At 39.3% G+C, this 17,208-nt stretch overlaps 1 protein-coding gene across 3 annotated transcripts in view; it reads left to right on the forward strand.

Moving 5' to 3' along the window:
* Positions 1-15,420, forward strand: part of mfap3l.S (microfibril associated protein 3 like S homeolog) — a 28,255-nt gene extending 12,835 nt beyond the window's left edge. Inside the window, exons 1-3 of one of the 3 annotated variants that reach the window (XM_041574934.1) lie at positions 7,308-7,604; positions 10,380-10,735; positions 13,832-15,420. In XM_041574934.1, coding sequence (XP_041430868.1) covers positions 10,465-10,735; positions 13,832-14,655 — 1,095 coding nt within the window. In that variant the 5' untranslated portion in view covers positions 7,308-7,604; positions 10,380-10,464 and the 3' untranslated portion in view covers positions 14,656-15,420. 3 annotated transcript variants of the gene reach the window in all.
* The last annotated feature ends 1,788 nt before the right edge of the window (positions 15,421-17,208 follow it).

The raw sequence follows: 17,208 nt of genomic DNA on the forward strand, positions 1-17,208 counted from the left end.
CCGATCGTTTGAGGTTTCAAACGATTGGATCTTTGCATCTATGGCCAGATTTATGTCACTTGAGGATTTTTTATGCTGGTGAAATCCACCCCATTTCTGTCAGTATGACCACAGACTGGATTGGAACAGATCGGCATTTTCTTTTTTCCACCAGTGTTTTTCTGCCTTATTTATTTACTTAATAGTATATTTATCTTGCTTTTATTCAGTAGTTATTCTTAATCTCATTTTAGATTGTCATTAGTGATAGTTGTTGTCACCTCATTTTCGTTGTTTTATCGCCTTGTTCTTTGATCCTTGTTAACTTTATGCGTTTGGTCTTGTGCCTTATCTGAACCCAACCCTCATTCTTTTGTTACTAGATAACTTGTATGATTATCCTGTTTTGAAGAATGTGTCAGCTACTGTGAAAATATATCCTACTATGTGTTGAGTGTAGATCCTTGGAGCTTAGTCAATGCTAGAAAAATGCAGAGCAAGAATTATCTTGTAAACTGGCATCAGAATTTCTCTGTGACTGCACTTGGAGCCATAGTGTCGGCTCATATATGAAATCCATACTTGCACATTTCAGAGCTAAATCTACTATTTGTGCCTGAACCTGGTCACAGGGAAAGCAGGGCTGGATTTACATAGTTGGCGCCCCTAGGACCACTGTCGTTCGTCGCCCCTGTCCCCTCCCCTTTTTTTGTGGAAATTTTCATCATCTGAACCAGAGCAATGGGGATTGGGAATGGGAAATTAAAAAAATGATTGTATCTCCAGCGCATCCCCAGTGTTTTTGAACCAATGTGGGTGTGGTTGGGCAGCATGCTGCCCCTGAAAATCTTGCAGCCCTAGGTCTAGGCCTCGGTGGCCTTTCCACAAATCCGGTAGGATCCTTTTACGATAAATTTGGTCAGGGTAATTTGCTTATAATGGAATCTATGGCCTTACTGAAACTTGTAGCTTCCTGGATAACAGCTTTCAGTATAAAATATCCCATACCCATATGAGTGTTCATTGTGCATGCATGAGTGATGATCCAGTTACAAGTATGGGATCCGTTATCCGGAAACCCTTTATCCAGAAAGTTCTGAATTATGGAAAGACCGTCTCCCATAGACTCCATTATAATCAAATAATCCAAATTTTTAAAAAAATTTCTCTGTCATAATAAAACAGTACTTTGTACTAGATCCAAACTAAGATATAATTAATACTTATTGGAGGCAAACCCAGTCTATGGGTTTATTTAATGTTATGATTTTCTAGTAGACTTAAGGTATAAAGATCCAAATTACAGAAAGATCCGTTATCCGGAAAACCCAGGTCCAAAGGATTCGAGATAATAGGTCCCATACCTGTTCTAGGGGTTAGACAGGCACTAGTTGAATCAAGACCAGAAAAACAAGGAGTACTCGTGATCACAGCATGCCATAGGGATGATGCTCATGGAAAATTGTATGGTCTTCCTATGTTCAGTAAAGAATCAATACAGTGAAACCTCAATTCTAAGTTTTCCCTAATTTTACATAATTTTTTATGGTCCAATATGTATACAGCATATTGCATAATACATTTCATGGATTTTACATTTTACTGGACTTTACACCATTTTTTCTGGTCCCCTGAAAATGTAAAATGGGATTATCTGCTGTTATTAGTTTAATTTAGCTTTCCCATACTAGAATACCATGCATATAACTGACTCAATTAATTTGTTTTATTAGTAGACTAGGGTAATTTTCCTAGCATATATTAGCATCACCAATGTTTTAAGTGCTGAAAGGGCAGACAACTATCCTGAGGCCCACCAATGTCTGTTTTATGAATTTCCGAGGGAATGTCTTATAACTAGGCACAGAAAGTTGTTTTTTTTTTTATAGCTGAATGTTCAGTTAACAGCATATTAATCATAGAGTGTGACTCATTACCTAGAAAATACTGTTGCTAAACCTTTGCAATTAACATCTTGGCACACAGTATTCATCAAGAAGACACAGCTGCTTTGAAAAATTCTGCTTTCACTGCTGCTTTGTTTCAAGCAGCAGTGTCTTCACATATGAACTTATATATTAACTTGGCAGTTTTCAGTGCAAGACTTCATTCTGTGGATACAATTTGTGTCTTAGAAGATTTTGATTATATGTATTGGTGGGGTGCTGTTTCTGTCATGTTGTAGTGGTATAGTTTTTATTTCTAAATTACACTGTTTATACTGCAAATAATTCACTCTACTATATAAAGGGTAATTCCTGAACAAGTGCATTTTTTTAGCTGTAATATTGGTGTGTAGGCAGCCATCTCAGGTCATTTTGCCTGGTCATGTGCTTTCAGAAAGTGCCAGCACTTCAGGATGGAACTGCTTTCTGGCAGGCTATTGTTTCTCCTACTCAATGTAACTGGAGGGGTCACAGGGAGACCTGGATTTTTACTTTTGAGGGTCAGTCCACACGAGGAGATTCTGGAAGATTAGTCGCCCCATCGACAAATCGCCTCTTCTTCGTGTCGACAATCTTCCCGAATCTGCCTTCCCCCTGCCCACCACCGCCGGCTAAAATGAAAATTGCCTGCATTGCCGCAGTGCTGTTCATATGTCCACTAGGGAGCTGTTATCTGGTTAACTTGCCATTGTTCTGTTGATAGACTGCTGATTGGCTGCTGGGGGGGGGGAGTGATATCACTCCAACTTGCAGTGTAGCAGTAAAGGGCGACTGAAGTTTATTAGAGTACAAGTCACATGACTGAGACCACCTGAGAAACTGACTACAGATCCATGTCAGTCCCATGTTTCAAAACGAAATACCTGTATAAGGTTTGCCCTCTTGAAAAATGGATTGCAGTGTAAAAGTCTGCTGTAGCAGCACTATTAACTGATGTGTTCCCTAAAAAACGTTTTCTCTTTTACTTTTGTCCAATTATTTTTTAGCCCCTGAAATGAAGTGATTGTGTTAAAAAAAAAAAACTTTGAACCAAAATTAGAAAAAAAGTTGTCTCTTTCCAAATATTTATGGACCCAAGTGTATTTTCCTCTTCTTACATAAAGCTTATGCAAGGTCAGAGTCATCTGACATAGGAGAGCAGTGCAGCTGCTCAGCTTAGGCCCGCAGTCATCTGGGAAATGTAAGCACTCAGAAATATGAGACTTTGGTATGCTTCACCGGAAGCAAGAACTGTGTGATCAGCTCAGTATGCCCATGGTTTGCAACATTAAAATTGTCCAAAAAAATAAACATCTTTCTAAATGGTCAAAATAATACTGAATTCTCTATTGAGACAAGTTTACATATATATATCAGTATCTCTCGGTATTAAAAACAGGGAGGAAATTCTGTATAAATAAGCTAAAATAATCCAAAGTGATCAAGCTTTTTAAATAGTGTATATATAGGAACGCAAAACCAAAACTGGCAGCTTCTCCTATTTCACCCATTTATAAATAGGGTTCCATAGTTAACGTGTAAAACATGAAAACGTTCATAGCAGAGACAAGTTGTATGCATGTGCATTCACTACAAGCTGCAGTTATACTTTAGAACACATAATCCTAGCCAGGGGCTAATTCAGTCCTGACGGCAGTAATTCTGAGAAATTCAGTCAGTAGGGCTGTCTGCCTGGCTTATATCTGTTTTCTGATGCTTTACGCACTGATCGATAAAGTGAGTTATAAGAAGTTTCTGTGTCCTGTGAATAGAGGCTATTCCATCTCTGGCTAGGCTGATTTATTCCAGCCCATTATGTGTATTATACCATCACACTGATGTATATGAGGACTGGGAATAGGATTACTGAGGCTTTCCAAATGCTTTTTCATAGGGAATAATAAGAAGATATGAATCATGGTCATATCCCTATATGAAATGCTCCGACCTTGAATATGTAGTGCCCCTGTGCACTATATATTATTGTAGCTAATTAAAGAAACAGTGGTGGAACTACTAGGGGGATGCAATTGCACTCAAGCCTGCCGGAAATTTGTGTGCATGCGAATCCGCTGCGGAGATCACATCAGGACCGGGGGGGGGGGTTAGTAACGTTACTATAAATGAAAAACTAATATAGTTGCATTGTTTATTCTGAATGTTCTCCTTCTGTTTTTGTTTAACCTTTCCTCTTTCACGTCTGTTTCAGTTGGTTTAAAATCTGCTTATATACTGTAGTTTTCTTTTTTAGAAAATGTACAAAAACAATGTACAAGGGTCATACAAAGCAGGACTATACCTAGCAGACAGCCAGAATAAGAAAAGCACAAAGTAAATCCTTCCTTATCCTCCATACATTGACCACCATATGCCCTATAGACTGGCACCATAGATCAGCTATTTATTATTCATCCAAATAGATGGGTCTGTAGGAAAGGAAGATGCAAGCATTTGCCCTTGCAGCAGTGTCTGTAACAGAGCCTTTGTGTCTGTACTGTAGCCAGTAGAATAATCCTAAAGGCATTATCTGAAAGGAGTATACATGTTCTCCCCATGTGCTTTTGTTGGTTTCATCCTGGTACTTCAGGCAGCAGCCCCAGAATCTGTGCTCATGGGGTGATGCACTATTTCACACATTGTATTAATAAAGAAGAAGGTAAAGGTCAATCAAAGCAGCTCTAATGCCTCAGGAATGTTAGTTATACATATAGTCCGCAGCACAATAAAACAACTTGTACATAAGCAGAAGCATCTGTTTATTAAGAAACATTAAAAGGATTCATGGGAAACTTTTTTTTTTTTTTTTCAAAACACATCAGTTAATAATGCTGGTCCAGCAGAAATTTGCACTGACATCAGTTTTTCAAAAGAGGAAACATATTTTTGTATATTTAATTTTAAAATCTTACATGGGGAAATACATGTTGTCAGTTTCCCAGGTGCCCCCAGTCATGAGTCTGATAAAGTTCAGTCACTCTTTACTGCTGCACTGCAAATTGGAGTGATCATCACCCCCCTCCCTTTCCCCCCCAGCAGCCTAACAATCAGTGCCGGGTCAAGTCGGATGGGTGCCCTAGGCAACCCGGCGACTATGCTGCCCCCCACTGCGCGGACCATAGGCAGATATATATAGGACACGCAAGTGAGCAGGCGCAAGAAGAAAAAACTGCTGCCACTGCTTCTGGAACTAGGGGAAGGTGTCAGTGCCTACCCCTAGTTCCGGCCCTGCTAACAATAGAACAATGGGTACATATGAGAATTGCTTCAATTACATTGAGTAGGAGAAACAATAGCCTGCCAGAAAGCAGTTCCATCCTAAAGTGCTGGCTCTTTCTGAAAGCACAGGGTCAGGCAACATGACCTGAGATGGCTGCCTACACACCAAAATTACAACTAAAAAATAATATACGGTACTTGTTGCAAACATAATGTAGGAATAACATTTAATATGGTGAACATGAGTGTAGAGTGAATGGCAGTATTCTTTTAAGACCACGTATACACATCAATTGTAAAAGTTTAAAATTACAATGGCACCTTATTGTCCCATGAATGACATGTGCTGTACACTGAGCCAGATAACCATACATGTATGCCCACACACACACAAAGAAAGATCTCAAGTGACCAATTATGAATGCACCCATTTCCAGTAGTGTTTAGGACAAAGTTTGTTTCACATGTTGTGGAAAATAATCCAGTCCTTTGTTCTTTGTGAGTTCAGAATCCATGGAGTTCATATCACATAAAATTTGTCTTTTTCCTCAAGTAGTCTCTGGTAACTGAGACACACAAAATATATTGTTTCCAAATAATGACTTTTTCATTTGCTTCTAATTAGGGATGCACCAAATCCAGGATTCAGTTCTGGATCTGGCGAGGATCCTGCCTTTTTTAGCAGGATTCGGATTCAGCCGAATCCTTGTGCCTGCCCGTACTGAATCAGAATCCTAATTTGCATATGTAAATTAGGGGCGGGTAGGGAGATCACATGATTTTTCATCACAAAATATTTTTTTCCACTTTTCCTTTCTTGCCCCTAATTTGCAAATTAGGATTTGGTTCGGTATTCAGCCAAATCTTTCAACAAGGATTTGTGGGTTTTCGGCCGAATCCCAAATAGTGGATTCGGTGCATCCCTACTTCTAATTTTATATAAAATTTTCTAAAATGTTGCTCTCCAACCCCTTGGATGTTGCTTTGTCTTCAAAGCTTATTTTTTGAATTTCTGACTTGGAGACAAGTTTTAGTTGCATAGAAAACCAGTGTACTGCCAAACAGAGCCTCCTGTAGGCTGCAAATCCACATGGGGACTATCAACCAATAACCAATCAGAACTTTAATTTGGCACTCCAGAAACTTTTTACATTTGAATGTCGCACGAGTAAAAAAAAAAGGTTGGGGACCCTGTGCTCTAAACTTACCATTATTATGTTGGCTACAAAGATTGTCCCAATATTGTCTGCAACTCTGTTACAATGGTTTCTCAGAGCGCAACTGTTGTGTAAAGTGTAAGCTGCCATTAACTTTTCACACCACAATTAATTCAAATAATGTTTTTTTTCCTTTTCTCTGTAATAATAAAACAGTGCCTTATACTTGTTCCCAACTAAGCTGCATGAATGTATATTGGTGGCAAAACAAATATATTGGGTTTACTTAATGTTAAAATATTTTTTTTAGCAGTCTTAAGGTATGGATACCCAAATTGCAGAAAGACCCATTATCTTGAAAACCCAAGGTCCCAAGCATTCTGGATAATTGATCCCATACTTCCAAGTGTGATTATATTTGAAGCTTTTGTTTATTTTTTTGGTGTTAAATTGGCTCAACATGTTCATTTTCCTTTAAAGATTAAAATTCTTTACTTCTCCATGTAATTATAATACTTTATATATTTGAGGTTCAGCATGTATGCACACTGTACAGTAAGAGCACATGTAATACATGCACACTGTGTTGTTTGGATTATATTCATACATTTTTTTTTTTTACTGATAGCTACTGAATTGGAACAAATCATACTGGAGTAGATCCAGTACAAAACAGAAAAGCCCTTTCATATCCCTGAGTGATTTGTAACAAAGAGGGGTTTTATGGAGCGTCCTAATTATGGGGCCACTCTTGTTTTGGAAGACACTGCACAGTCTGTTTACAAATGAGAAATTAAGAGAAAGGAGGAAAAAAAGCATTCTAAACTGTTTTTTTTTTTTTTTCAGAGAAAATTTAAATTTAAAATGTGTTTTGGAATAAGAATCGTGTGAAAGATTTACACATTATTTTGTGCACAAAGCAATTTGCTCTGCTGCCTGGTAACCAGCACTTCAAAGCATTGTCCTTATGTAACTGGGAGAGGGGGTGGCAGCAGCTCACAAATGCCGTATGTTCAGACAGGCAGCAAACAGGTGGCACATCTCAGCTTTACTGGAGCAGCAACAAAGTAAAAGATGTATCACCATATAACTGGATTGTTAGCTGTTGTGCTTCATTTAGAGGTACTGCATGGGATTCTCAACCCATTGATCATATCATAAAACAGGACTATTGCAATATTCTCAGGGTCAGACTGGGTCAGCGGAACACGGGGTAAAAACCTGGCCCTCGAGGGCCCCACCAACCCAGCCAGACACCCGTCTGCTGCAACATACTGACCTAATCTGCCCCTGATCTCCCCCTTCAGACCTCAATCGCAACTAACAGGTATGTGTGGATGGGGGGACCTGGAGTAGTGCAACAATTGATCTGCCAATACTCTATCTGGTCCCACAAAATATTCTGATGATTATGTCCCTTAATGACTTCATTCTCTAGTCTGCCTAATGATGAATGCTTAAGACTGCAGAATAGCACCAAGAAAAGCAGGAACTGTTATTGCTTCTAAACAGATTGCAAACTTTTCATAAAAAAAAGAATTTGAGGGCACATATATACATTGTCATTATACCTAGGTGCCAGAGATACCTAAGAACTGGGATGCTTTTGAGTAATGGCATAGACACAACAATGGAAAGGTATAGAACAAGAATTTAAGCTCCCAATTGTCGGACACTGGTTATCATTTGACTTCACACAACTAGAAAATAACACAACTTGTAAAATGTGAATTCTTGAAAATTAGCCTTTCTGCTTCCTGTGGAGATGTTTGGGGGACTTTGTGCTGGTATCCCTGGGGATCTACATTATAACAGAATAGTTTGTGCTAGACAGAAGCAACAAGGTCAAGAGCAACACCTTACTCTCAAAATGTTTCATTCCAAGCTTGTTTTCAGCTTACTGCCAAACTGTAAAGCATTGTAAGACGTGCTGAGAGATCTCTTCGGCTTCTTACCTCCCGGCGCGTCAATCATCGAGTGTTGGCGTGCATGCGCGCACTTAAGGTTTCCTCTGCAAAGTGACGCTGGAGTCTGACGCTGAATGTATTGACGCCTGCGTCAAGTCTCAGGCGTCATGACATCATCAGGATGCGTCAAATTTAAATTTTTGGCGCCAAAGACTGCTTAAAAGGCCAGTCCACAATTTTGTTGATGCCCAAGCTGGTTCCAGTTTTTTCTGATCCTACCGAAGTGTTCTTTAATATTTGAATTCCTGGTTTTTTACTTTTTGCCTGACTCTTGACTACGTTTGCTGCCGCCTGCCTTGAACCTTTGCCCGACTTTGACTACGTCTTCTCTTCATCCTTGCCGATACCTTTCCTAAGATTATTGCTATGCATTTCCTTGTTGGAATCTGCAGCAGAAAGCTCGAGGCCCCAAAAGGGTGTCGGTGATCACCGGAACCCACAGGGTACTCCTGTGCGTCCGCAAGATACAGTAACCAATCAAGGTTCCTGACAATTTGGTCGTTACAAGCATAGATATCTAAATGCCATTTTCAGCATTTCTTTATAGTGACAAATTCCCCTTGTGTTTAACACATATTAAGCAGCATTTCCTTTACAGTACGGCTTGGTTTGCATAAGGAACAAATAACATGCCATTTAACTTTACTTTCGTCATATCCCAACACATTTCCTCCACTTTTGACTTTCCCGTTGCTTTGAGAAATCACTGATATTTTCAGTCTATGAAATGTTACATTCTAAGGTTTTTCCCTTGAAAAGCATTTAAGTTGCATGTCACTTTATGAATGTCCCACTGTAAAACAGGAATCTAAATTTCAGGATAGCTTCCATATTAAAGCTACATTATGTTCTAGAATGTTACCGTTCCAAATTTTATTTTGCTGTACTGCCAGGGTACACATGATTCAGCCATTTAGAAGACAAAAACAAATACTTTCATTTACCAGTTTTGGGCTCTTGTAAATTACATCTTATTCCCTAGGCAAGTTGCAGTGAGTAAAAACTCAACTTCCATTGGCATTTATGTTTTTATAACTGTTGAATTGACATTTTAAATAGAAAAAAGCCGGTATATAATCTTGCTTGGTATGTTGTTGTGTAATTGAAGAGAAAAGTATTTTAAACCAATGTTTACTTCAAGCACACGCTGTTGATCCATTAGTGTATAATAAGTGGGGTCCTGGTTCTACAGTCCAGAATGATGAAATGAAGCTGGTGGGCAAGCTACACGTTAGACATTTTTGCTTTCATTGCTCAACCAGTAGCTGGCTGCAAAAAGTTCATTATTAATTGGTTGTTATAGGTTACTACCCAGGTTTAAATTTGCCTAGTGTTGATAAATGAATCTAACAGAAATTGTGAAGCTTACAGAAATATGTACGGTATGGGACCTGTTATCCAGAATGCCTGGGTTTTTTTCGGATAATGGATCTTTCCGTAATTTGGATCTTCATACCTTACACCTACTAGGAAATTGTATAAACATTAAATAAACCCAACATTAACATCAGCTAATAGTGCTGTTCCAGCAGAATTCTCCACTGAAATCCATTTCTCAAAAGAGCAAACAGGTTTTTTTATATTTAATTTTAAAATCTGACATGGGGTTTGACATATTGTCAGTTTACCAGGTGCCCCCAGTCATGTGACTTGTGCTCTGATAAACTTCAGTCACTCTTTACTGCTGTACTGCAAGTTGGAGTGATATCACCCCCTCCCTTTCCCCCCAGCAGCCTAACAACAGAACAATGGGAAGGTAACCAGATAACGGCTCCCTAACACAAGATAACAGCTGCCTGGTAGATCTAAGAACAACACTCAATAGTAAAATCCAAGTCCCACTGCGACACATTCAATTACATTGAGTAGGAGAACCAACAGCCTGCCAGAAAGCAGTTCCATCCTAAAGTGCTGGCTCTTTCTGAAAGCACATGACCAGGTAAAATGACCTGAGATGGCTGCCTACACACCAATATTACAACTAAAAATACACTTGCTAATTCAGGAATTAAATTTTATATTGTAGAGTGAATTTTTTGCAGTATAACCAGTGTAATTTAGAAATAAAAACTATATCATAAAAATCATGACAGAATCCCTTTAAATGTATTAAACGTATTATTTTCCTCCCGCAGATCTGATGTCTTTATTATAACGGGAAGCCCCAGATGCCAGTACACCAACATACTGTATCGACTTTACCAGGAACACCACAGCACTATGGCAGATTATGGTTCTTATTGGTTACCATTACTACTTTGTGTTTTTCTGCTGTCGCTGGTTACAGTGGCAACATCAGAAGAGACAAGTAACCGCACCTCAAACAACACGCAACCTCTGCTTGACGCACTGCCAGTGGTAACATTAAGGGTAGATCATATTATTGTGAAGGAGGGCAATGGTGCATTAATCAGATGCAACATAGAAGGAAACCCAGACCCTCATTTTCAATGGTACAACTCCAATGGGCATTTACTAAAGGAAGACAATGGTAAGGCTTTATGTGATGCATTATCTTAACTGTATTCTTGTGTACTTAACTTACAGACTGTTATGCTACTAGAAGTTGTCATCTGCTCCACCAGTTACTGAGGCTTGGGTAAACTCATTGCCTAAAATTCACATAATGGAGAGTTTTGGATTTAGAACATATTTCTATGTTCCAAAGATGCAGTTCCCTTTCAGTGTCGCCTAGCAACCAGGCAGCTACTGAAATCCCCAATTTGAGAGCTGCTGAATAAAATCTAACTAATCTAATCTAAAATCTAATTTGAATCAATTTAAAGGTGAACTACTCATTTAAACAGACCTTTGTAACCACATTTTCTGTTGCTAAAGAACACACACTGCAGTCAATATTCTCAGGCCTCCTGGTGTTACTAGCTATTGTTCAGGAAGAGCTTGCACATGCATTTTGGGACATAAAGGTAGTGTATTTCCTTTTATTTTTTGTATAAAAAACTTGGCTGATCTTTCCTGACGAAGGCATTCCCAAACAATTCAATAAGGCCTGCAGTGTCATCATCTGTTTTAAAGGAGACAGAAAAGTAAAATCACTGGCGCCATAATGTTACACAACCCCTGTTGAGTCTAGTCACTTACCTGCTACCCCAGGCTGCTGCTTCTCTTCTTTAAAAAAAAAAACACAGCTAAGAGTATTGTTTGCTGAGTGCTGCTTCTTTTTCCTTTGTCAAGCTTGAACAGTGCAGATTTGTTTCCAAAATTTCTATATTGTACTCTCCTAGAATTGGTGCAGAGGACACCTATGCACAAAATGTGTGAAAACACTACCGAAATCATACAGTAATCTCAGGTCTGAAACGATCAGCTTATGTATTATAGGGTTATAGCAGTGCATGCTCACACTGCATTCTCCATATCTTTGTGACATTGAGGAAGAAAATATGGCCGCGGCTAACTGAGTTGCGGAGAAGTTCCTTATTACGGTAAACAGAAAGTAAGTGAAATAGTCAATATTGCTAAAAAGAAAAAAAATAGTGATTAACTACAGCAATGGGGCGTCTATCAGATGAGAAAACATAATAAACGGTTGTCTTGTCCTTTATCCTGGAGAACAGTGTACAATTGGGTTTTCTCTGTTCTGATGTCTGGCTAACACAAACATGTGAAAAGCAAGGCCTGAGAGCTGTGAAACGATATGTTATCCCAGGGCAATGCTGTTTCCTGCTGTTCAGATAAAGTCCACTTGTAGGAAATAAAACCAATGTTACTGTTCTGAAAGAAACCCCAAATAGTATGCTGTGTCCTGGAGTTAGTTCTAGCTGGGTATGGGAATGGTTTGATGTGGAATAGAGAAGGGCTTTTACACAATGAGAAGGCAGTTATTTTCCTGTCATGCAGTGTATGATCACTAATGGCCCCTAAGTGTTTAAAAATTAACACAGCTCCCTGCTGTTTAACTGTTTTTGCTTGTAATCAAAGCCAAGTGCAGTAGACAAAGTGCAGCTTTGAGCACAAATCGTCATGCTTTTTACCCAGAATGCAGACACAAGGTGACGTTGCACTACATGTGCATTGAGCTTTTGCTTAAACATTTATCGAATACAATTGCAATGGAAATCTTTGAGTGCCAGGATGTCATCATTCAGTGCCTTGGGACAAAATTACATCTTCGTTCCTTTGGACAGAAGTACACTGCGTCTACTGTTGTGGAAGCCCTAAAGCTGCTGCTTCCTTTCAGGTGTGATTGCTTGGGGGTTATCCTTTGTCAGAGTGGTGGGGCAAGTCAGCACATTAGCAGGAATGCAAGGAATGGCTGTAGTACCATATTTAAATAGTGTTGATACAACAACTGCAGCAAGTGTTTTGTGACCACTGATGCGGGTCAATTTAACAGATGAGAGCCCTACTGTGTCTTTAATGGTTCAACATAAACTATTGGCTTCAATCTTTTTGCATTTGAGTTATTTTCAGCTTTGCCATACAATATTTAAACTTCATTCTGTATGAAATGTTACCTAGTTGAACTGTGAGTTCACAGCAGAAACCACAAACTTATATTGATTAAATGCTTCCAGCTTAGGCATGTGCTACATATGAAGGCCTTACAAAAGTGCAGTTTTGCAATACATATTGCTATGTATTTCACCCACAATGCAATGGTTTTCCTGAGAATTCCAGCATAAATACAGCATCAGTTACAATAGTGCATGACATGCCAAGCTAAGAAGTACAGGTATGGGCAGCGGCGATCCCAGGGTTGATGCCACCCCCTCTCCCGCTTTGTGCTTAAAAATCAGCGTCTGGAGTGGATCAAAAGGGGGCAGCACTAGCGGAGCTGAAATTTTTGCATCCCCCAAGCATCTCACTTTGCCTCATGCAGCAGAAGCAGCCCTGGGTATGGGACCTGCTATCCAGCATGCTAAGGACCTGGGTGTTTTCAGATAATGGATCCTTCCGTAATTTGGATATTAGAAAATTATAAAAACGTTAAATAAACCAAATAGGCTGGTCCTGCCTTCAATAAGGATAATTAAATTTTAGTTCGGATCAAGTACAAGAGAAAAAAAAATAATTAACAATTCGGATTATTTATATAAAATGGAATCTATGGGAAACAGCCATTCTATTATTCGGAGCTTTCCAGATAATGGTTTTCTGGATAATGGATCCCATACCTGTACAATTCAGGAAAAACACCGTTGTTGTAGAGGCAAATTGTTCTTAACGTGCCTGCAAACTCACAGACACCAGACTTTAGGTATTAAAATACCTACTGCTTTATAGTGAAGACCCACATAAATTATTCAGAAGTATCTGTGTAGAGCTGAGCATTCCATACAAATTGCTGTGCATATAGGCCCCTGGAATTGAATATCTGGTCCTCTAAATGGCTTCATTTTGCATCGGACATTGTGTGACCTTCAGATGATGGGAGTCACATCTGTCCTTAGCTTCCTGTGCATTATAACTGCTTGTTTAATGAACATCTTATGCAGAAAGAAGATGTTACAATCAAATAACATAATTAACCAAAAAAAGTAGAAGGCACATTCATGGGAAAATAGTTGAGCTAATATGTTATACTAATAATATATTTATTGTATATTTGTTTGTTTTTTTTCAGATGAAAAGCTGTGGATTCTTGAAAATGGACTTTTAAATATTACAAGTGTATCATTTGAAGACAGAGGAAAATACACATGTGTTGCTACCAATTCCCATGGAAGTGTCAATAATACTGTTACTCTGAGAGTGATATTCACCTCTGATAATATGGGTATATATTACATGATTGTCTGCCTTGTTGCCTTTACCATAGTGATGGTCCTGAACATCACCAGACTCTGCATGATGAGCAGCCATCTGAAGAAAACCGAGAAGGCTATAAATGAATTCTTCCGGACAGAAGGTGCTGAGAAATTGCAAAAGGCATTTGAGATTGCCAAGAGAATCCCTATTATTACATCTGCCAAAACACTTGAACTTGCCAAAGTCACACAGTTTAAGACGATGGAGTTTGCCCGGTACATTGAGGAACTTGCCAGAAGTGTTCCCCTACCGCCTCTTATCATGAACTGCAGAACTATTATGGAAGAGATCATGGAGGTTGTTGGTTTGGAAGACCTAGGGCATTCATTAAGACAGGGGGCAGTTGGCCAAGATGTTGGTGAGGAAGACGAGGTCTTTACTATCCCTAATTCTTTGCAAAGGAGTGAGTCCCCAACAGCAGATTCAGATGCATCATCTCTTCATGAACCTTCTTGCCAAATTGCTATTACAGTCTCTGTACACCCGCTGGCCAAGTGTTTAGACACACAGTCGCAGGACAGTGCTCAGTCTCATGTGGAAGAAGAAGCTGCATCGAAAACATTTGCACAGACTAGTGAAACAGCTCTGCCTCCATCAGATGCCACTAACACGTGCATCGTATATGAAAGCCACGTTTAAGCTTACTTAGTAATCTATGCATATCACTGAAGACACTCCAAGCACCTTATTGAGAGGATAACTGAAATTTGCCATGTAGCCTTACTAGAAGAATGTACCATCGCTTAACCTTTTCCAGAAAAACAGCAGCTCTGTAGCCATGCTGAACCTCAAGCTTGTCACCTGAAATCTGGTACATTTTGCAAAACAACCTCACAATGAAAGAGAGAAAATATATTAATCTTGCACTTCTTCTGTTCTGTTCCATTTGTTCCATTTTGCCTATAAATGTCTACATATTGCTTCAGAAACGGCAACTCAGTATGGAGAAATGTATACATGTCTGTCTATTACAAAGCTTTAGTCATAGGACAACGCTAAATGTTATTTCTTTCCACTTCTCCGGAAAACTGGATCATTGGTTACATGTATAATGAATTGATTGATTTCCTGTGGCACAACAAAATATTCATGTGTTGGTATATAAAAGCCTAGGAGAGAGGTAAGATAAAATCCATTTCCAAAGATTAAAAAACATTTGGTGCAAATTTTTAATTTAGACTTTAAAAAGTAGAAATACATATCATGTACGATAGGTGGTACCATAAGATGATCCTGTTAATGCTTCAGCCATACAGGAACATGTGCATTTCAGTTTGGGTAAGGCTTAAATAGATTTTGTACCTATACATACCAACCAACATTTTGCAAATAAAAAGAGGGACAAAAAATTTGCTGGGCGTATTGCGGCAATTTTTTTTGACCACACCCATTTTTGTGGCCACACCGCCTAATTGCCATGTTCATTTTATAAAATTTAGCAGGTTATGAAAGTTTGAACATATTTCTGTGGGGTTTTTTTTCAGTTATTACAGTTTTGCTAATGAAGGTGAATTGCCCTTTAAGCTGTGAGTCTAAGGGTTGGGGCAGACAGGCAGATTCGGGGAGATTTAGTCAGCTGGCGACTAATCGCCTCTTCTGCGGGGAAACAATCTCCCCGAACTGCCTTCCACCTGCTTGAATGAAGAATCGCCTGCGCTAACGCACTCGCGGCTCTTCGATTTTCCAAAGATGCCCGAAGTTGCCTCACGAGGAAACTTCGGGCGACTTCGGAAATCGAAGAGCCACGAGTGCGTTAACGCAGGCGATTCTTCATTCAAGCAGGCAGAAGGCAGTTTGGGGTGATTGTCGCCCCGCAGAAGAGGCGATTAGTCGGCAGGCAGGAAACAGTTTTTTTGTCATCTATTCTCTAGAGGGACCAAAGGCTTCATGAGAGCACCAGTCACAAACATGAATACTAATTTGCCCTGGAAACTACAGCTTAAAGATGGAGCGGTACTTGTGCTCACTCATTCACTATGATTAGTATAAGCTTCTCTGTACATAACACTCTTATGCTACAGTAAATACTATACATTTCTAGCCTTACTAATACATAGACAGGCATTATTTTCTCTCTCCTGTTGGGTGAAGGAACTAGTTTGGTTACATATTATCTTTTTATTTCCTGCAAGTGAACACAGTACTAATAAGCAGGATATCCGGGACAATGGAACAAAACAGGCAATGGAAGAGTGATATGAATGTCTGTGTAGTTCCAGTGCACAGACGCTGCAGATTTTACATTGCAAAAAGCATTTCAATGAGTTTCAGGTTGCATTTAAAGGGCATGTAAAGTCTAAAATAGAATAAGGCTAGAAATGATGTATTTTGTATACTAAATATAAACAGGAACTTACTGCACCACAAGCCTAATCAAACAAATAATTTATGCTTTCAAAGTTGGCTACAGGGTGTCACCATCTTGTAACTTTGTTAAACATCTTTGCAAGACTAAGACTGTGCACATGCTCAGTGTGGTCTGAGCTGCTTAGGGATCGTCATAAACAAAGCTGCTTGAGTTCTGCGTGGCTGGGAAGTAAGGCGGGGGTTCCCCCTGCTGTTCATAAGTATGATTGTTTCCCTGCTCAGCAGTTAGGGACCATCTGACAATTCCTATCCACAGCAGTAAATGTAGGGAGAATTTCACTGCATACAGTCAGGTTTCTTATAAAAACAGTACACATTTTTTAATTAAAGTATATTGGAGAGTAAAGACAACAAGGTTCATATAAAAACACAGTATAGAGCAGGATATGGGAACGTAGTGCCACACAGTTCCTGAGAACCCTTCTCCAGCATGAATTCAGGAAAACATACTGTGGGCTTCTTTTAAGAGCAAAATTTACCCATTTGTGTGAAGGAGGGGGAGTTGTTTCTTTAAAAAGTTTGGATTTGTAGATTTGCAGCATCCAAGAGCTTTAATATCTACAACAGCAGTTGGGATAGTTCCCATGCATTCCATATGCAACACAGTACCCATTCAAATAATATTTACATGGCAACTTCCATACAGTCAATTCACCTTTGTCATTGAGCAAACTGATAGTACCGATTACAGTAGCATGAAGTTACTGTTCCGATTGCTGCTCAGTAGTGAGATGAGAAAAACTCGACCGACCCTAACTTGCCTGACCCATGCCCACCCGCATCCAGCTTCCACCCTTCCATTTATAGACCTGACCCACCGATGAC

This window comes from Xenopus laevis, chromosome 1S (genome assembly GCF_017654675.1).
Source record: "Xenopus laevis strain J_2021 chromosome 1S, Xenopus_laevis_v10.1, whole genome shotgun sequence".
In the NCBI taxonomy this organism is placed as follows: domain Eukaryota; kingdom Metazoa; phylum Chordata; class Amphibia; order Anura; family Pipidae; genus Xenopus; species Xenopus laevis.